The sequence below is a fragment of the Daktulosphaira vitifoliae genome, unplaced genomic scaffold (assembly GCF_025091365.1).
Source record: "Daktulosphaira vitifoliae isolate Bord-2020 unplaced genomic scaffold, ASM2509136v1 Scaffold_4, whole genome shotgun sequence".
In the NCBI taxonomy this organism is placed as follows: Eukaryota; Metazoa; Arthropoda; class Insecta; order Hemiptera; family Phylloxeridae; genus Daktulosphaira; species Daktulosphaira vitifoliae.
In genome coordinates, this window is record NW_026099575.1 from 18,071,300 (window position 1) to 18,093,460 (window position 22,161).

The 22,161-nt window shown below is 26.2% G+C and overlaps 1 protein-coding gene across 4 annotated transcripts in view; it reads right to left on the reverse strand.

Moving 5' to 3' along the window:
* LOC126904565 (sodium channel protein 60E-like) overlaps positions 1–22,161 on the reverse strand; it is a 69,760-nt gene that overhangs the window by 18,779 nt on the left and 28,820 nt on the right. The window contains exons 7-17 of one of the 4 annotated variants that reach the window (XM_050683687.1): positions 21,337–21,478; positions 18,479–18,613; positions 16,296–16,749; positions 14,504–14,691; positions 13,845–13,980; positions 11,735–11,940; positions 11,365–11,535; positions 9,591–9,784; positions 7,770–7,875; positions 7,302–7,427; positions 7,032–7,211 (exon numbers count right to left, since the gene is read on the reverse strand). In XM_050683687.1, coding sequence (XP_050539644.1) covers positions 7,032–7,211; positions 7,302–7,427; positions 7,770–7,875; positions 9,591–9,784; positions 11,365–11,535; positions 11,735–11,940; positions 13,845–13,980; positions 14,504–14,691; positions 16,296–16,749; positions 18,479–18,613; positions 21,337–21,478 — 2,038 coding nt within the window. Of the gene's footprint in view, positions 1–7,031; positions 7,212–7,301; positions 7,428–7,769; positions 7,876–9,590; positions 9,785–11,364; positions 11,536–11,734; positions 11,941–13,844; positions 13,981–14,503; positions 14,692–16,295; positions 16,750–18,478; positions 18,614–21,336; positions 21,479–22,161 lie in introns of those variants that run through there. The other 3 variants (XM_050683688.1, XM_050683689.1, XM_050683690.1) reach the window with 3 other exon arrangements.

Sequence of the window (22,161 nt, forward strand, 5' to 3'; positions counted from 1 at the left end):
AATGTTTGCGATAAAAATTACCTTTTATCGGGATGTTTTTTGTGCTTAAAACTGCCATAACTTTTTCAAAAATTAACAAATAAAAATAATATTTTTTTGTATTGAAACCTTAGATATTTCCCTTTCATTTGATATAATTTTTTTTGAAAATCTACCACTTATTCTGTTCACTGGGGGGATTTAAAATAGTAACTTTTTTACAAACAATAACTTTTTCAACTTAATTTTTGAAAATGTTCCGGAAATACTGCGTCCTTTAAACATATATAAAATTAAAGCTTATTTTATGTACTACAAAATGAAAAAAAAAATTTGTCCCGACGACCTATCTTCTATACGCAAATGACTGCCGTATTCAAAAATATCCTATTTTTGTATTAAAATTATGNTCCCGACGACCTATCTTCTATACGCAAATGACTGCCGTATTCAAAAATATGCTATTTTTGTATTAAAATTATGGGTTTTGTATTTTATTTTAATAGAAGTTGATGTTGATTTTGCAATTATCCATCAATTTTTTAAAATTAAACACTATCTACAGATTTGCATCGAAGCGTTTCTTATGATAGTGATTTTAATCACTTTCAGATTAAAACTATACTGGATCCAACTATGCAATGTCTCCACTATGCCGTGACCCCACTGTGCTACCGTTTTTTATATCAAATTTATAACAAAATCATTAAATGAAGTGAATTAATTCATAAAAATAGTTAATTTTAATTTAAACTAAGTCTTAATTATTTTGAAATAGAGATCTTGTTCAAATTAAAATGTTCACAATTACATATTTAGTGAAGCTGAGATGGTATTAGTTTTGTAACGGTGTGTATTTTTATCTCTATATGAAAATTTTCAGCTCTCACTGAACAATTTTAATCTAGTTGAACCAATCAGTGCCAGAAATTTAAAAGAAAACCTCAATTTTAGAAATATTATAAAAATATATTTCAAATTAGTCTACCCTTAAAAGTGACACTTTCAAACTAAAAATATAAAATTATGATAGTTAACAAATATTATCAACACATGTTCCAACTATGCCTCTACCCCGTTTTTTTCTTATTTTAACGAAAATTTATGCAAAAAAAGTTGTTTAGAATATAAATACAGGACGATTGGTTAATTACTCGTATATCTCACGCAATACCTTCAAATATATAAAAAAATTCACTAATATTTTTTTCAAAACTGTATAGGTTTTTATAAATTTGATTAAAAAAAAATCTTACTGTAGTTTAAACACTGAAAAATTATCTAATTAAGAAAATTAATGGTCAATAACGATTTTTGACTCATTATTTTAAAAGATTTCATTACGTTTATACCTAGGCAGTAAAATTAGTAGTTGTAGAATTCCTAATAATAAAAATAAGTAGACATTTAAATTTGCGTGTCTACATATAAAATGTGGTTACAAAAAATTTCAGGCCGATCAGATACGTTTAACCCGTGCCGACTTGAGATTGAAAATCGGTTTTTTAGTTCCAAGTAATTAACTCGTAAATAAGCGCTCTCAAAAAAAAAAAAAATTATTGGAACTAAATTGTAGATCTAATTATTTTGTATGAATTAAATTCTAATAATTTTTCTTCTAAATCCATTAATTTTCTAGAAAAATGTCGAAATACGTAATATTTTGTAAAATTGTCGAAATAGTCACATTTATGAATATTTCATCATATCTGACGAACCATAATGATACAACCTAATGTTTCGTACAAAAATTGTTTAAAATTATTTTTTGAATGAAATTTTTACTTATTACTTTTATTTTATAAAATTAAGTTGTATCACATATGGTTCGCCAGATATGATGAAATATTCATAAATATGTCCATTTTTTTAGAATAATAAATCAATGTAGGGGTGAGACCGAAGAATTTCCAAAATTTTAAAAATAAGGGACATCCTAATATATAGGGTCCGATCAATAAGTTGGTTCCAAAAACCAAAATTTATTGCAGATATCATTACAATTACTTAATTATTTAAAAAAAAAAATGTCCCTTGATCCAAGTGAGTAAGACACGTGCGGTATAACTTCGTCCCCAGTAAAAATACCAGAAAGAAATGTTTTTATAGTATTTTATTATTATAATGGTAACAACACAACAGTATATGTATCGGTTTATATATTTATATATATATATATATATATATATATAGATAAATATCTATATGTGTCAATATATCAATGTAGTCGTTGCATTTTTTACGAAAGTTTTAGAAAGAGTCGTACTCAAGCGCATACTTCCCTTTATCAATAAAAATAAAATACTACCAGATTACCAATTTGGTTTTCGTGCAAAGCATTCAATTATCCACCAAGTACATAGACTAGTTGACTCAGTTTCTTATGCACTTGAAAAAAAATTATATTGTACCTGTGCTTTTCTTGATATTACACAGGCCTTTGACCGAGTATAGCATGAGGGATTGCTATACAAATTAAAAAAACTTTTGCCCCCTACTTATTAAATTCTTCTTAAGTCATATCTAACCGATCGATATTTTCAAGTCCATCATAAATCAGCATATTCTAATATTGCACCAATTAGAGCTGGTGTTCCACAAGGAGGCATCCTTTACCCATTACTGTATAACATATACACTTCAGATCAACCAACCACGACTAACACATTAGTGGCAGACTATACAGACGATAAAGTAATTTTATCAACCAATGCAGATCCCATTATTGCATCGTATAACTTACAAAATCACCTTTCATTAATGGAAGTATGGTATAAGAATTGGAGGTTTAAGGTCAATCAAGCAAAATCAATTTACACAACTTTTACTCTTAAGCTTGGACAGTGCCCAAGTGTTACTCTTTATGGTATTCAAATTCCATCTTCTTCGTCTGTAAAATATCTTGGTTTAACCCTAGACCGCCGACTTACCTGGGCCCATCATACTCGTGCAAAAAGACTCCAATTAAACCTTAGAATCCGTATGCTTAGAACTTTACCAATTAATAATAAACATACTAACTTGAATATGAAACTTCTAGTGTATAAATCCCTTATTAAACCCATTTGGACCTATGGTCTACAACTATGGGGAAATGCTAAAAAATCTAATATAAATCGTATTCAGGCATTTCAAAAAATTTCTTTAAGAAAATTAACTAACTCACCTCCATACGTATCAAATTATACCCTCCATTCTGATTTAAAAATTAAAACTGTTAAAGAAGAAGCAATAACTTATTATAAAAGATTCCACACTCCACTAGCCTCCCACTCCAATCCCCTAATAAAAGGTCTTTCAACTAATGCTATTCCTGGTAATCCTCCGAGACGCTTAAAGCGCAACTGGTGTAGAGATCTATTAATATAACTTTAGTTAAAAAATAAAAAACAATCACTTAAAAGTGTCATCAATGGGTGGCTTCTTTTATCAAGTATTCAATGTTATAATTATTTTAGCTAATACTCTTATTGTACCTATAGGGAACAGATTGTGTATATATTAATAAAAGAAAAAAAAAAAAAGTCGTACCTAAATGGAAAAATACTTTTCGCAATCGAAAAAATGAAAAATAGGAAAAGAAACACTAAAACAACACAGAGCGGTAAACCATTTAAGGTGTACGTCAGAAACGGAACAGAACGCATTATCATAGTACATAATCGGCGGCGGCCTTGTCACGGTGTCAAGGGCAGGGGACAAACGATTGTCACATTAATAGGTGGACGGCTGATATCGAGAGAGACACGGGTGAGCACCAGCCTAGAGTGTAGCGCGGTGCCGTGTCAGAATATAACCACAAATTTCAAATGCTTTCATCATACTTAAATAATTGTTCTACATTTTTCTTTAAATTAACTTTATTAGTTCATAATAGTACCAGCCCCTATTGGCGGCAACACCCAGTCAGGTAATACTAACGAACATAGTTCATACGCATATGTCATTCAACAGCATAACTTTAAAAAAAATACCCAAAATGACTTGACGACCAACACAGACACCAATGACTTCACTAAAGAAATCTCTTTATACTTAACAGATCTCAAGTCCGTAATCAATCCTTTGATATCACTAATAACAACTGTAATAAGCAAATTTATCCTAAAAAATTATTAACAATAACTCATCTTAAAACACATGATCTCAATATACTTTTTTATATCACAAATATCAAATCAGATAAATATAAATATTGAGAACATTTCTGACCTCTCCAGCGATCATTCGCTTATCATATTTACCAATGGTGGCAAAGTATCTGTTTTCTCCAGGCCATCTCTTACAAAACGACCCATTAACTGAGAAAAATGTTAAAATTAATATGGATAATGTCATTAATCTTAACATTTCACTTAAAACGCGAACAAACATCGGCATGGCTGTTCATAACTTTTATTGATAAATGTCTCTGCTATTACTGCGCCATCTAATACAAACCTACTTAAAGGCTCTATTAATCAAGAACTTCCATCTTGTATTAAAGCGCTAATTAATGAGAAAAGACGTACCAAGACAAAATGGCAAAACACACGTTATGGATCCTAGAAACATATACTTAACAAATTAACTAATAATCTAAAAAAAAATTAAAAAGTTTAAGTCTGAACAATATAAAAGTTATTTAAACTCAATTAACCCTATGGATAACTTTCTGTAGAAAGACACAAAACTATTAACCAATATCAAAGAATTAATCCCTCTTCTGCGTAAAGAAGTTCACTAGCTGTATCAGATGATGAAAAGGCATATTCATCAGGTACACAGGCTGCCAACACTATTGCCTCAGAACTAGAAAACAAACAATATTGCACCGGATTGGTTCTATATGTCACCCAGGCATTTAATCGTGTCTGGCATAATGTTTTTCTCTAAAAATTAAAAAAAAATGCTACCAACGCTATTTTACCTAATTATTAACTCATTTCTACAAGAAAAAAAATTTACAGTAAAGCAAGGCTGTGCCAATTCACCGTATTACTAAATTGAATCTGGTGTTCCTCAAGGCAAAGACCTCGCACCCGATTCATACAACATTTTTACTGTGGATATATCTCATAATACGAATACTCTGATAGCAATTTTTGCAGACGACGCAGACATATTATCAACCCACATCAATATCAACGCTGCAGCCCATTACTTTCAAGCGCTTAGAATCGTATAGAATCGTATAGAATCGCATGTGAACCGTATAGAATCGTGATTCAGAAACTGGAAGATCAAATTTATCGAAAACAAGTCAAGTTAAGTTACTTTTGCTCTCCGTTTGGAAATGTGATCAACTATCACACCAATAACGCTACTATACTACAATATATACCACTCAAAACTTAAATCAAATACAAACCCCCTAAAAAAACGAATGTGCACTACCAACTTACTCGACAATCCACACGAAGACCTAAAAGAAACTGGAATTGTAATCAAATAACATAAAACATTAAAAAAAATAAAAATTTAATTTTTTCTTTTTGACCAATGAGCTTCCTCACACACTAATAACTCAAGTTATGTACATTTACTTGACAACAACAAAAAAAATATTGTAAATAATACATAGATTGTTTTGATAATAAAATAAAAATTAAAAATAAAGTTCATAACATAAAAAGTGGACAGAAAACCTTTACAAGATGAAATAAATTTCTTTTGAGTAATAATTTTACGGGTCTAGATATTTGTGGTAGATAAAACCTGTAAATAAATTAGGAATAAAAAGAATTTTTAAAGTACAAAATATCATCCTAAAGGTGTTATGACATAATATTATATGGAATATTACAATAATTATCCAATTAATCGCTAGGAAAACAGTTACTAAATTATTTGGAATTATAGGATTATTTTGAAATATATATAAGGTTCAGTAAGTAAGGAAACGGGTTTCTATTGTTCTCATTATTTGTAAAAATTGACCTGTTTTCTTACTTCTGTACACCTTTTATAATGAATATTTGAGTAAAAAATAATTCTAAGTATTGTACTTTTATACTTATAAAACGATAAAAGAATATGAGATAATCTCAACTTACAAATTTCCAATCTATTATTTAAAAGAACAGTATCGGAAAATTGTTAAAGAGCAATTTTTTTTAAATTGAAAGTATTTGAAATAGAATACATCTATTTGTATGAATACTAAATAAATAATAATTTTATTGTTGAAGTCAAATTTTAATAAATTTATTGTGTCAAATTCATGTTCTATTAGATAAATATATTATTGCTCATGTTTATTGTATTAAATATTCAGGGCCGCTTCGAGAGAAATGGGTGGGTGGTATCACATTCCTTCACTTGGCAAAATTTAATTGTTTTAGTCGGAAATTTTTAATATAAGAGAATGCTACCCCAAAAAAGTTATTAAAAAAGATTGCACAATATTAAAACAATTATCTGATTAGTAAAAATATATTTTTCACTTTACCCCCTATATTTTAGTTTCAAGACGGCCCTTTAACTATAAAATGTACTAAATTAAACACAACACTACCCCCATAAAAATGATTGACGCTGTATGCTGGTCATTTTTTTTTTTGACGTTATTATATTCAATCCCATAATTATAGTTAATGGTAAATTTTGATTAATATTGTAAAGAAAATATGTGAAACTAAAACTGATTAAATTGTTAGTGTTTTCGGAAATATTATGAGACTAATGATGACTAAATTGCGCACATCATGTACATTAATTTTTTTAATTTATCTGATTTTCAGGAGACTGTTACTTCTGTAGTATTTTTTAATGTGTGTGTAATAATTTAGAATTATTGTTTGTAGACACTTGGCACTGTGTCTAAAAGTACCTAAAGAGAGAAAAAATGAAAAGCGTGTCGCATTTACAAGTGAAAACGTGTCAAGGTATTAACATTTTCTTTTCAAAAGGCAACGCACAATTTTTGTAAACTAAAAAGATTGTTATAAATATTATTTTTATTCCAGTTGTTATATTATTTTCAGTTGCACGATTAAGATTAACAGTGTTCACAGCAAAAAGTGTGAAAAAGCAAAGTAAACATATCTATACATATGTATTGTCTTGAGTACCTCATAATCTACCAAAGACACAGTAGTGTCTTTAGGAATATTTGTGAAATGTATTGAGGACCTGTTGGAAAGATTTTGATTCTCTCTACATTTGCGACAAACATTACCGATTACTTTAGCGTGATGAGCCCATCGCTCCCTGTAATGTGCCATTTCTTCGTCAACTTCTTGTTGGCCTTGCTAAATGTATACATATGGCAACGATATTGGATATTTTTTGTATTTTATTTGACAAAATGTAATAATAAGACTAACAATATAATAACTCACCTCTTTTTTAGACTTCAGTTCCTCTGAGTTAAAACTATTCAGTAACAACGCTAAGAACAAATTAAGGACCATAAAGTTTCCCATGACTAACGCCGGTAAAAAAATAGCAAAACAAATTCCAAAGCCCTAATTAAAAAATAAAAATATATAAATCGTTAAACTGGAAAAATAATTTAGGTAGTCAAATCACAGGCATAAAAAAAGATTTCTATATGTAATAATTATAATAATTCTTCAAAATCTAAAGATATTCGATCCATTACTATTAAAAAAAAAATCATATACTGTTAAAGAAAATATTTTAAGGGACACAATTAAATCAGCTAAAAAAATTATTTATTTTACCTATGAATAAATATAAATGTATAATACACTATATTTATTTTTAGATAAAATAATTTTTTTTTAATTTTTGTGAGAACTATATTTTTAAAAATATATTAATAAAATATAATAAAGTGAACTTACTTCATTTTCTTCAGCTTTCATGCAGTCCCAAAGTGGTTCAATCCATTCACCGCATAATATACGAAAAATCATCATAAATGAATGAAAGAAATCAGAGAAATTCCATCTGATAAAATAAAAACACTTAAATGTAAACAAACATTTATTTTGAAAATAATATAAGTCTTAATTTTCATGAAATGGTACAAAGTTGTGTCTTTTTATTAAAATTAAGAATTGTTTCACTCTTAAAAATTTCATTTTAATGTTTGAAATGTAGAATTCTGACACAAAAGTTTAATTAAAAAAAAAAAAGTCTTCAATTCTCTATTTTCTAAATTTTAAATATTGAAGGTATTGGGATTGAGATTATTTATGGTTATTGAATGTCAGGATTGTAACTAAAATATTCAATTAATATTTAATAAATTACCTATTATAAATAAGCTTTATTTAGTTATATTAAAAAAAAAACCCAGCACAAACGCGGCTGAGTGGGGACGTGGCATAATTGAGTCAAGTATAATTATATCTGACAGTGATTAAAATCACTATCATAAAAAACGCTTCGATTCAAATGTGTAGATAGTGTTTAATTTAAAAAAAGTGGTGGATTAGTCCAAAATCTACATGATCTCATATTTCCTTATTTAATCCTGATTACAATTTTTATGATTTATATGTGTAATATATGAATAAGTACATATGTATATATATATTTATAATATATAAATATATAAAGGGAAATGATTTTATTTAAAAAAAAGTATGTCGAATGAAAGAGGTATATAAATATTATTTCTCATAAAAAAATTGTATTGATCCATACATTTTTCAAAAAGTTATAGCATAATAAAAAAAAAGTTAATTTTTTGTGAAAAGGTTGTCATTTTAAATCCCCTCCTGTGGGCAGGTAAAGGGTCAGATTTAGAAAAATATATATCAAATGATAGGTAAAGACATTATGCACCTATAAAAAAAACTATATTGATTTGGTCATTTTTAAAAAAATTATGGCAGTTTTAAGTAAAAAAAATTGAATAAATTTAGAAATTTAGCGATTTTTAAATTTGTAATTTTTTGGATATTTTCTCCATTTACGGGGAACAAAGGGGATTTTTTTCAATTTTTGAGGGTTATGTCTTTGACTAGATACGATTTGTGATTTTTTGACGTTTCGTTGAAAGAAATCGTTTTGGTGAGAGCTGAAAAAAAGTGGTAACAGACATAAAAAAAATACACATCATAGTACAATAAATATCTTCTCAGCTTCGCATCAAAGCTAAAAATGTTATGATTATCATTTATTGTGTATAATAGTTTAATTTTATTTACTACTTGAAACAAAAAAAAGATTAAAATAGACTAATAATTTAGAGATACGAGGGAAAATAAGAAAAGAAATAATGGTATATTAATGATTTAAATGATACATATTAGGTGTATTGAGTGTCCCATGAGGTTCTCATAAATCGCCATAAAAAAGTATATGGATATTTTATAACTTCGATGGAAATCCTGTACAACAGTTATACAGAATTTTCAAAAAGTAAGGAAATAAGTCAATTGTTACAAACAATGAAAACAATAGAAATTCGTTTCCTTACTTACTTAACCACATTTTATAAAAGGCTGATATGTTTTTTTCGTCTACAAAGTGATATTTTAAATAAAAAACTAACATTATCGCTTTATAAACTGATGTTATCATGTTTTATAATAATGGCTAAAGAAGAAAAATGATGAAATGTTGTTTTAAACTTGAACGCAAAATATAAATTTAATAAATATGGTCGGGTACTTATAAGCTATAGATTACCCTAAAACTTTATTTATTATTACCTTGGAACGGGATCAGGGTAGAACTTTTCGGGCTTATAATCCTTGGAGAACAGTTGCATACCGATGACTGCAAATATGTATATTATGATGATCAGCACAAAAGTCAAATTACCTAGTGCTCCAATAGTCGATATTATAATACTCAACAATACTTTCATGGTAGTCCAAGATTGAGCCAGCTTGAGAACTCTCAGCTTTAAAAATTCAAAAAAAGAGTTAGCACTTGTATAGCCTATCAAAATAGTATGGTGGCCGAAACAATATTAGATGGTTACGGCTCATTTTATTACAACAAGCAAAAAATGTATAACTCAAATCAATATCAGAAAAAACCCAGCACTTCATCTTTGCATTTCATTTATTCTGATGATCAATTAAAAATTATTTAATTTGCCTAACTTATCTTTAATTATTAATTAATAATGATAAAATTTAATGTTTATTCTAGATTTCAATTAATTAAATAAATACCTGTATTACTAATCCTAAAAATTTTATCAAAATATTTTAAAACTCATAAAGTGAATTTTTCATATTTCCTCGAAGTACAAACATATAAAATTGTCAAATATTAAAAATTTCTCAAGATCTTGTACAATTATTATACATAATTCAGTTTTTTTTTTCGAAAAAACAGACTGAAATTTTCAGAAAATCCCGTTTTTTTAACTATTTTAATTTACATGTGGGTTGATTTTTTAACTCACAAAACTCATTGTGAACATATTGTATGCTATAGGCTAACACAAATTGACATGATAAAATGATAACTTAACTGTCATAACAACAATTATATCATAAATAAGTTTAAATTAGTCAACGACTATTTACTGAAAAACATAAAGTTAGATAAATAGCGTGTAAAGGATAACGTTAAAGGTTTTTAAACGAACAGAGGGTATGGTTCTAATATATTTAAACACAGCACTTTGCAAAATGTAACGGTGACAGCAATCGACATACACTTTAAAACCATTTGGAAAACAGTTTTACACTTTATTTCACGCCCAACACATTTCCTTTAGTGTTAGCATTCAATTTCTTAACATGCAAGTTAAAAGACAACAGATTGCTTAGCATAACCTAAGGTAATATGATCGATTATAAATGTGACAAATTTAAGATGCGAAAATAACATGATTTTTTTTATTTATGTATATACGATTAAATAACATAATGCAATTAATATGATTGTGAATAATAGAATAATAAAAGAACAAATTATTTTTTCAGATATTTTAATGGGAAGAATGAAGATAGTTTAACTTTACTGACAAAATTCATTAAAATAATACTCATAAGTCATTTTGAACTAAAACGTGCAGGAATTTATTTAGTATCAAAAAATTAATTACATTTTTCGTTTGGGAATAGAATAAATGCAAAAGCTTTGAATAACAACTAATGATTAATAGTTTGGTTTAAACTCAATAAATTATTGATGTTTTATTATGTGAGTTATATTATGAGATTTTTTAAATTTACAATCTTCGCAGTGAATTTAATTTTTAAACAATATATTTAATTTATAAATATGACTAACATTAATTCAAAAAAAGTACTACAAACATTTTTTTTTAATAAAAAATATCTATGGTACATCATTTCATAATAAATCATACCAAAATACATCTAAACTATTATAAAATATGTTATTTTTTATGTTGCTAAATGACGAAGTGTCTGAATTGAGTTTAGTTAGAAGGCAAGTCAGTTTTAAGTTTTAGGAAACTACTAAAATTCACAATTACGTAACTATAAATACTTTACTTACCAATCTCAAGCATCGTAGTACCGATAAACCGTCAATCATTTCAAATGATAAATCTAACAAGCTTGCCGTTACTATGATCATGTCAAAAATATTCCAACCGCAATTGAAAAAATTGTTGCTTAAAGCTATTAACTTGAATAGGCACTCAATAGTAAATATAGCAGTAAAAATCTATAAGTAAGGGAAACAACAATTGGACAAATAATTAGTTAGTTATACTTTGTTATAAGTGTATAATACTATTTATAACAGTCAAAATTATTAATAGTTTATTTTATTATAGTATACAATCATTATATTATTTTATTGGGTATAGACTACTACTAACACTACGAATAATCTTCCAATTATTGGAAGAATACTAAATTACCTTGTTTCCAACATCCAGAATGTAAGCTACATTATCTGACATACCATGATGTTCAATTGCCAATACAATAGTGTTACAAATAATACAAGCCATTATGAATAACTCAAATAACGGATCTCTGACTACTTTATAGAGACATTTTTGAACTTTTAACCATGTCTGGTAATCAATACAATAACTTCTGTTACAATTTGGACAATTTTTCTCTATTCAAAATAAATTAAAAAAACTATTAATTCTTAATAAATTATATAGAGACATCAGCGTATCATCTAAAATAAAAAATAAAAAGTTTTTTCCTAAAACAGTGCTGGCTAAATGTAACATAACATTTTAAAAATGATAAAAAATTTATCATAAATTTTAAATTAAATTAAAATTACAAGTTCAAAGAAAAAAATTATGCAATAAACCATGAGTAGAAACTGAAATATTAAAAACTTTAAATATAATATGCTAAATCTATTTTTGAATGTAATATTTTTTAAAATTCTTGTATTTTAAATTGATATTTAATTAAAGAAATAATTTTTTTTAACATTTTCAAAACTACAATAACCAGGCACAATGGGTACAAATATAGAAGATATCTAACAATGATTAAAATCACTATTATAAAAAAAGTTCCGATGCAAATCTGTAGATAGTATTTAATTTTTTGAAGAAATTGTTGGATTATTTTCCAAAAACAACAGCAAATCCTATTTCATTAATTATATCCAGATTACATTTATGATTTGTAAGTATAGTACATGATTAAATACTTATCAAAGTAATTAAATTTTTTATCAAATTGATATTTAAAAAATTAGAGTTCTAATTATTACTGAGATTATAAAAATGTTTAATGTTGTTGTTTGAAAACTATTATTATATTAAGATTATTGTTTTGATATTTTTTAATTTTATATATATCTTGATTTATCAATTATTAAATTTTTTTTAATTTATACCTGATAACTTACAAGAATATCAATCCATTCTTTAAATAAGCATATAAATATTTAACTAGAAAATAAAATATAATAAACCCTGAAAGTATTTATAACAAACAATTAAATCATTATTATAATTTTTTTTTATTAAAGGGGGTTTACATAGGGTAACTACCCCGTCTTCTTATAGAACTATAACATTTGACTTAAAATATAGACAAAATGAATATAAAAAATAATTGATATAGAAAAATGGTGATGTTTTACACCAACGTAACATTTTTTGAGTTATGTTCGGGGTCATTTACATATACAAAATAGTATGTCGGGGGACATTAATTTTTTAATAATAATAGTATTATAATTATATTATAGCACTTAAGTTTGGCATCAATATAGATTCTTACATTAAAATTGCAAAATTTAAAGAATAATGTGCTAAAAAAATTGTATTTATCTTTGAGTTGAATTCTACAAAATTGGATGCAAGTGTTTAAATTTTTATTGGCATTGAGTTTACTATCGTCAAATAACGTTATAATGGTTGTTTAAGTTTTAAGCACTATTTGTTATTTTAATCAATCTAAGAATAAACTGAAAAATGCAAAATAAATGTTATTTAATTTAAATAACTGAATTAAAAAGCTTTCATCATTATTAAAAATGCATTTGTCATAATACAAAATATATAAACTGGTGTGATTGTATGTAATCTGAACTAATCTAAAAAAATAACTTTATCGTCTATAAAATAAGGAAGTTTACATGCAATAGAAAAACAAGGTTGCGTGTACAGCGAATCGAATAATTCTACTAAAAAATAAAATATACAATTTTCATATCACTATAAATAACATAATATTTCAACCTTATAACGACGATCAATATAGTTACACAAGTATAGATTACAGAGAAGAACCACTTTTAGTAAACCTTTATTGAACATTAGTCTTATAGAAAAACGATTTATGCACCTTAATTGTAACTATTGAAAGTTTACTATACATTTGAACATTATAATGATACTATTGCTACTACTTTATATTGGAATTGTTAACCAATGAGAATACTAAGAATTATTACTTATGGAATATTATTTTGTGTTATAAATAGTTTTAGAACACGGTTGAGACCAGAGGAGGATAGATTTAAAGCCGTTATTAATTTACACATACCAATAACCACCACCTGAGACACGTACTCAGCTTCGCCTTTGCGACCAAATGGTTTTGTTTTCAGGCCATTGCATTTGATTACTTTAATGTTCTTAGCTACAGCTTTATCATCATTAGTACTATCATCATTGTCATTCTTCATTAAAAAATAAAAGACAAGTATTTTAAACTTTTAGCGAGATAATAATATTGTTTCGTTTTTAATTATACGGTATATAATACATACCGTATCGTTATAGGAATACTTGTTTTTTATATAATAAAAACTTAATTTTTTTATATCAGTTATACAAATTTTTCGAATGTCTTGAGAAACAATAAAAAAATTATTAACAAAGTTGTAATATAATTTTTTATGTTATTTTATAACTGATTGTCTAAGTAGTTAATTGCGTGAAAGTTTAATGTAATTTATTTTATTGATTAAATAAAAGTAACATTTGTAACGATAATGATATTTTTTAATAGTGAATACTATTAGATATTATTCTGATTAAAATATTAAAAAATGTTTGAGGATTCAGAATACCAATAATTGGTTAGTTAGGGTACATTGCTTTACGATTATATGATATATTTTTTCTAAAGTATCGAATTTATTTATAAATGTCTTCAATGATTTCTAATAATACTTTTAAATAGTTGGGAAGGAAAGTTACCTTAGGTAAATAACGGTATCCGCCTTGCTGTGGTTGTGGAGAAGTGTGTTGTGAATGTGACAGTGAAGTGACTTCGCCGTCTTCGTGATCATCCACTACACCGGAATCGTCTAAAGACGATTCCCTATTATTTCCTTCACTTGTATTGGCACTGCCCTGTTTACTACCTGATAACCACCGTTCCCTTCCTAAATTATACAACGAAGTAGTAACAGTGTTATCATTTATTATTAATACATCAATAGCTTTTAACACAGAAAATAATTGTTAAATATCAATTTATCTAGCAACAATTACAGAAGGATTCTTAATTGAATAAAACAAATCATTTTTTTGCCCAATCATCATAGTATAAAAGTAAGCTATTAGATAAATTTATTATATTTTTAAAACAATTTTTTCAGAGAAATTTGTAATCTAAGCTATGATAACACTTGATGTTCATTCTTGGGGTATGCAAAGAGTCTATTCGGTAGACGTATTCAAAAATTTGGCGCCCGAGTACTAATATGTTGTTGTTCCTATAACATTTTTTTCTTTTGCTAACCAAAACAATTTCATATACATTACCAAAATATTGATGAGAAAAAAAGGGTAAAAAAAAAAAAAAAAAATTAACAAATATGATGAAAGAAGTATTATTTGTAAAGTTTATAGTTATTATATTTTACTTTTTTATAAAAATGTTATATAAAATATAAAAGTAATATATATAATATACATTAATAAATAAATTAATGAATTAAATATTCAGCATTTGAATTGCTGATATATTAACATATGTTACAAAGTGACAATAACTCATGTTAATCGATTTTCTTTATTATGTCTAAATAAAATCTTGTTTTATTGATATTAAACAACTTTTGCGATGGGTAAGATCGACTGTTGGAGTGACAATGTATCGCCGCGAGCTAATGGGGTGATTCTTTTTACTCGGTTTGGCGGAAATTCTTCCTCATTCATACTTTTTTACTTAATTATGGCTACTAAAGCTTATGCTGAGCGTCCATTAAAGAAAAATGAAGGGGCACATCCCTTCTGGAGAGTTAATGGAAAGTAGGTTCAAAGGGGAGCAATAATCAATACAATTTTTTAGATGTGAAATATCTAACGTGTCAACTCTCATTTCAATCGACTCGGCGATCCTCTCTCTTTATACGTTTTACCAACCTGACAATAGTCTGCTGTGCCTGGTGGAAGATTAAAACGGCTATTTAAGCCAGTTTAAATTTTAAAAATCGCTTTTCTTCGTTTTGTGATAGGATATTTCCAAATAAATATATATATATATATTTAATGTATATGTAAATATATATATTAACAAATTATAATTATATAAAGCGTCTATTTTTAAGCAATTAACTAATTTGTAATTTTCTTATACTAACGGCATAGTGTCATAGGTGATTATTTATAATAATAATAATGGTTAAGCCTGAAACGCATTACAATCAGTGCCGAATCTGTTTCCAAAAAGTTATAATATAAATTATAAAATACGATTCTCTATTCAATTTTCTTATCCTATTTACAAAACAATAATTAAATTTTTTCATTTAAAACAAAGATAATTTCAACATAATTCTACACGAATGACTTTTTCTTTGGGCCTTAAAAAATGTTGAGGCTTTAGAACAAAAAAATTTTAAAGCCTAGATGCAATTTTCCTTTCACGTCTGGTAAATTCGGCACTGGTAATAATATAAAAAAAAAACTATTTATTTAAGCACTACACTTTTACAAACATAATGTGTATTATAATTTCAAAAATATTTATTAAGTTTTTTACCTTGTGGTGCGACAAGAGCGTGAGGGCGTAGAGTGTCAGCTGCAGCTTTTACTGTTGTATTGCCAGGCGGTGGTTCCGGCTGAGGCGGTGGAATCACTGGTTTTGAGCATACTGTGATGGGAGGATTTGAATGGTGAACTTTATGCTTAGGGCTAGGTGTAGACATTCGACTACCTGAGTAGTCATCATCATTACAGTCATCAGTCAGATTAGGAATAGCCTTTGATAATTGTCGATTGTCTTCTTGCTGCTGAGACTGTTGCCTTTGATTTAATCGACGTCTTCGAGACTTCTTCCTTTTCTTTGTAACTGACGAAAGAAGTAATGTTTTTCGACCGTCTAATTTTTTGTTTGGTCTATTCTCTTTCCCTTGTAACTTTTGTACAGGTATTCGACTGGGGTCAAAACTAAACGTTGATTCGTCTCGATAATCCGTCAAGTCTTTTCGTCTCTCCTATTGTTAAAATTAACAAGAATAAAATTTATCTCGACAAATTATAATGTAAACATTATTTTTTATTTTATTTATTTATTAGACGGCAATATTCCTAATAACTATAAATTTTGTTCTTTTATTCTTCAACTGGGTGACACATAATTTTTAAAAAAATGCTTTTAACATATTATAACATAATTTATGTTAAGAAAATATTTTTTTGTACCTTAGTGAGACTTTATTTAGTTATTTAGCTTTTATTAGTAATTTTGGTTAATTTAATGAATTTTTGGAATATTTACATACGTTTATATATATATATATATATAATACAAAATTACTGAAGACATATTTCGTGTTTTTGTACTTAGTAAAATATTATTGCCCTATGTATATTTCTGAAAATAGATTCTTAGAATTTGTCTGAGTGATGACTAAGTGGAAAGTAGTGATAACGTTAATATTCTGGGCTTAGGACGCATTGAATGATATTATGGAACGATGTCTACTGACTTGTTAACTATGTTCAAATTTACAATAATTTTATTTAATATTCACTATTTATAGGAATTTCAGTGTCGGGTTTTAATTCATTCGAGTTTTACTAAAAACATGTATTCCAAGTTAAAATTGATAACTCATCAAATTTAACTAGGACACACATCGAACACTTGTAGTTAACACACGAAAATGTTTTTATCATTTTGCAAGAAAAATTTGAAATAACCATTTCTGTAGAAAACTTGTTTAAACGATACAAGAATACAAATTCCTAGCCTTTTGATAACAATTATAATTGTTATCAAAAGTTAATAATTATTAACTTGCGTGATTCTATCATTGGTACCATATTGTAATAGGATATTTCTTAATAGGAGATTTAATAATACATTCGCTTATTCATTATTATTCACAATTAAATTTAGACACGTGATCCTATTTAATTAAAAACCCGTGTCTTAGATATATTTTTTGATAAACTTAATTTTCTTCTACTTGATTTTTCAAGTCAATTACAGATGCTCATCCAAACGTTAATCATTTTCATGGAAAAGAAATCGCGTACTATTGCCAGTAAATAACGTAATAAGATAATGTTTATTTCCGTCGTTAACATAATATGGTCTAACATCTGATAACATTAAAAAATCGTAAAAAATTAAAAATTTTATAAACGCGTGTATGAAAAGAAGTCAATGACACATAAAGAACTTAAACAAAGTTGAAAATATTTTTTGAAGTACATTAATCAGTAAGAGCAAGCGAATTCTTAAAATAAATATAAGAATGTGTTTCTAGGTTTATTATTATATTACAATACGCATTTTAAAGTGAAGTTTTGCGTACTGTAAGACAGTATAAAAGATATGTATCTTATTGAAACATTCATTATACCAAAAGTTACGAATAATCTCGTTTAAATATTATTTTTAGAATCAAAAAAAGAATGATTATTATGTAAATCATTAATTGTGTTTTTGAAAAAAAATTATAGTATCACTCATTGTAATTAAAAATTTCTGGGTACTCCTCTGAAAGTAACAAAAATTAAGTATTTGCAAGTAATCTGCTATATTTAAACAAATAAACAAAATAAAACATTGATACACAAGATAGCTTTTCATTCATTGCTATCTTGTTTCCTGAAAAATTTTAGGTTATACGAGTAGCTGTTGGGTTCGTATACAAACAACAATTGAAAAAAAGTGTTACAGTAGACATAGACGGTGATAGTATAGTGGTTTACCTCTTGTGTGATTTCCGCTTCTTCTTCGTAACTCAGGGCAACCACAGCTAACATGAGATTTATCAGGTAAAACGAACCAAAGAATACGACTACGGTGAAGAATATAACACTCATTGGACCGCACGTAGCCAACACCTGAAAAACATCCGGTAGTTAGTCTCTCTTTATTATTAATTTATCGTGTTGATGACATCGTCGTGAACAGATTGACAGAAAAATCACACGACAGTCAAGATTTATCAGTGTGATGAAAACCACTAGAAATCTCTTAATACTTAGGGTTTGCATGACCTAAATAATAATGCAGGTTGGAAGCAAACGAAATATTTCATCTTTACTTTTGTATACTAACGATTCAAATTTTTTTTTATCATCTTTCCATCACTTACGTTTGTTTGTCAAGTCGTTGCGGGTGATGGATTTTGATCGTATAAATTCAATAAATCTAGAGATGTGCGTGTAAATATTTTAACAACTTAGTAAACAGCGAACTTGTTTAACTTAAAATTAACTATCCATTTGGGAATCAAGACCAATTACATCACATTTAAGACAAAGGATATAATACAACTTAAGTTAGTTATTTATTAATTAACACATAAATAATTTATCATTAAACCCAATCATGAAATTCAATCTAAACATAATTTTTTATAGAATCATGTGTAAGATTTTAAAAAAATTTTCATAAAAGCATTACTGTTATATTAAAAACAAGAATAATTTTTAGTTACTTAAATTGTAATAGTATTTTGCATAATACAATTTAAAGACATAATATCTTATAAAGTATATTGTTCAAACCTTATATCAATTACTTCCTTTAAATTATACATATTATTATATCATAGTTTAATGTCTGGCTACTGTTTAGTCTTAAATATAAAAATTGCAGGGTAGAGACGTTATAAAATAATGAATTATATTATGTTAATAATAGTGATATTTAACTTGTAGTTTATATGGCTCGATTAACTATTAAATCAGTTCTCCAGTAAATTTTTTTTTTTTTTATTACTTATTTTAGATTTAAAAGATTATGAGTTTTATGAAAAATATATTTTTTTAGTTATTAAAAGTGTTTCCTATTTAGACAATTACAACACATAATAATGCGTAACAAATTATTAATTCACAATAATTTATTATTTTGATATCTGTCCATAAAATTTATAGAACAACAGAAAGACATTATTAAGATTTTATCAATTCTAAGTTGATATTAAAAAAAATTAAATACAATTTTAACAAATTTTTTAAACTTTATTCATATAATATATTACTATATAGATAAATTTTATTCAATATTTGAAACACAGAAAATGATACTGTCATGAAATTAAATATTTATCAATATTTAACAATATAAGAATGTTTCCTTATTTACTGAACACCCTACATGTAATGATGCACATAATTGTTTACTTATAAATAGATTAAAAAAAGTTGAGAACATTATTTTGAGCAGAGCGAAAAATTTTTTTTTTATCTTGAAACTTAAGCACCCCAAATACAAAACATTATATGAGTCTATGATTGATTCTAAAAAAACATTCATTTTCTTCACTTTTTAAATATATCGATGAGCTAATTTAACGCCAAAATAGTCATTTACCTCTTTTTATGCACTAGACAATCGATATGACTATAGAATATTAAAATAAATTATATAATTATATATAAAAGAACTAAATTATAAAAATAAAATATATTGAGATGACAGGGTTTAGAGGAATCATCTTTAATATAAGAACACAAATATTTAAAAAATTAAATTTCTTATGCTGTATCAAACAACAAAAAAAAATGTTTGTAGTTTTAAAAAAATTATATAATTTATGCATTAAAAAAACTTCATATCAATCATAATTCACTTATTATAATAGATTTCATTAATATTATTACCACCAAAAATAAACTGTTTAGCGTTAATTTTAATTGATATTTTAAATAATGAAAATATTTTGGTAGCAATTATACTTGCTATCTACTTAACCCTATACTCAAATATAATGTAGGTTGAGATTAAGTAGGTCATCCTCATTAATATTATGTATAAAACTATTTTTTTTAACATCAGAACTAAAAAGTTTAAATATAAATAATATGTCAAATTGTATAGATGATTTTTGATGTTATGTTATTTTCAAATTAACTGAAGTTATTCGTTTTATTATTTAAATGGTCTTTCTGTCTCATAAGCACCATGACAAATGTATATATATATATTTATTAAAAAATTAACTTTTATAAATGTGTTATTAAAAAAAAACTACAATTTATTTTAATAATATTATTTTGATATTTTATTCAAATGAATTTGTTTACATCATTGCTGACTTCTTTTAGCAATTTCCTCTAACTCGTAAATAATACATATAATTTTCTTGGAATATTTCATTCATAAACATGCATGTTTATGAGTTTCTCAAAATTTTTTTTATTTTTAAAGTTCTATTTTATTTTTACTTTAATAACAATTTTCTAAACAAGTTTAATTCTCACGTAAAATTTTAATTTATACTTAAAATAAAATAGTACGATAAATTTATTCAAATTAAATTATTTATATAAATAGATTTGCACTTTATGTTATCTCTAGTGAATATTAACGCTTATTAGAGAGAACGAAAAAATCTATACAGCTCTACTGACCAGAATCCAACTCCCGTACCTCTGGTGTTGGATTCTGATGCTTTCCCGACTGAATTACTCTGGCCGCCTTATAAATTAAAATTAAAATGTCAATCATTAAAATTAATTTACCACATTATTTTTCAATCAATATATTTGTGGAAACGTTTTAATAAAATAAAATGACTAATATTAAAGTAGAATAAAATAATTTTTATATTTACTATGTTGTACACATTTTCCCAGTAGTCCAATGTTATTAATTGGAATGTAGTCAACATAGACCAAAGAAAATTGTCAAAATTTGTAAAACCATAATTAGGATTTGGTCCAATACCTATACAAACGTACCCAGATGGACAATGCCTGGAAATGAAATTGAAAATTAGTCTTTTTTATACGACATTTTTTATTAATTTAAAAATTTTTAATTATGTTATTTTTATTTTAAACATTTAAAAAAATATTTATTTATATCATTTTTTATCGTTATAATACATTATACATAGGTTAAAAAGGGGTTTTTATAACTCTAACGTTATATTCATCTTTTTGTTTTAATAAATGTTATTGTAATCTAAAACTTATTGATACAGTTATTATCGTTTTAAAACATTATAGTTATAATGTTATAAAAATATCTTCCAGTCGTATTTTATACTAATTTTAATGATAGGACACCTTAAAATTGTATTTATAGTTATGTATTTTTATATTTCATGATAAATAGGTTTATTGTACATGCATTCGATAAACAATGCATTTGTGTGATCTTGAGATTTTTTTATTTTTACCATCTACGTGTTTGAAATATGTTCCATAAATTTCAATTCATTTCTAAAGTCTGACATTGTGTACTGTACAGCGTTAAAGAAATACTTATAAATAAATAAAAGCAAACCAACAAACTCAGGGCAAGTACTTGTTTTGATCCAACGTACTATATAAATTCGCTGATACAAACCAAAAAATGAAATATATGTGTTACCTCTGTGTAAAACTTCCCATAGTCTCGTCGGTACTTAAGTGGTTAGTTTTATGCAGGTAAG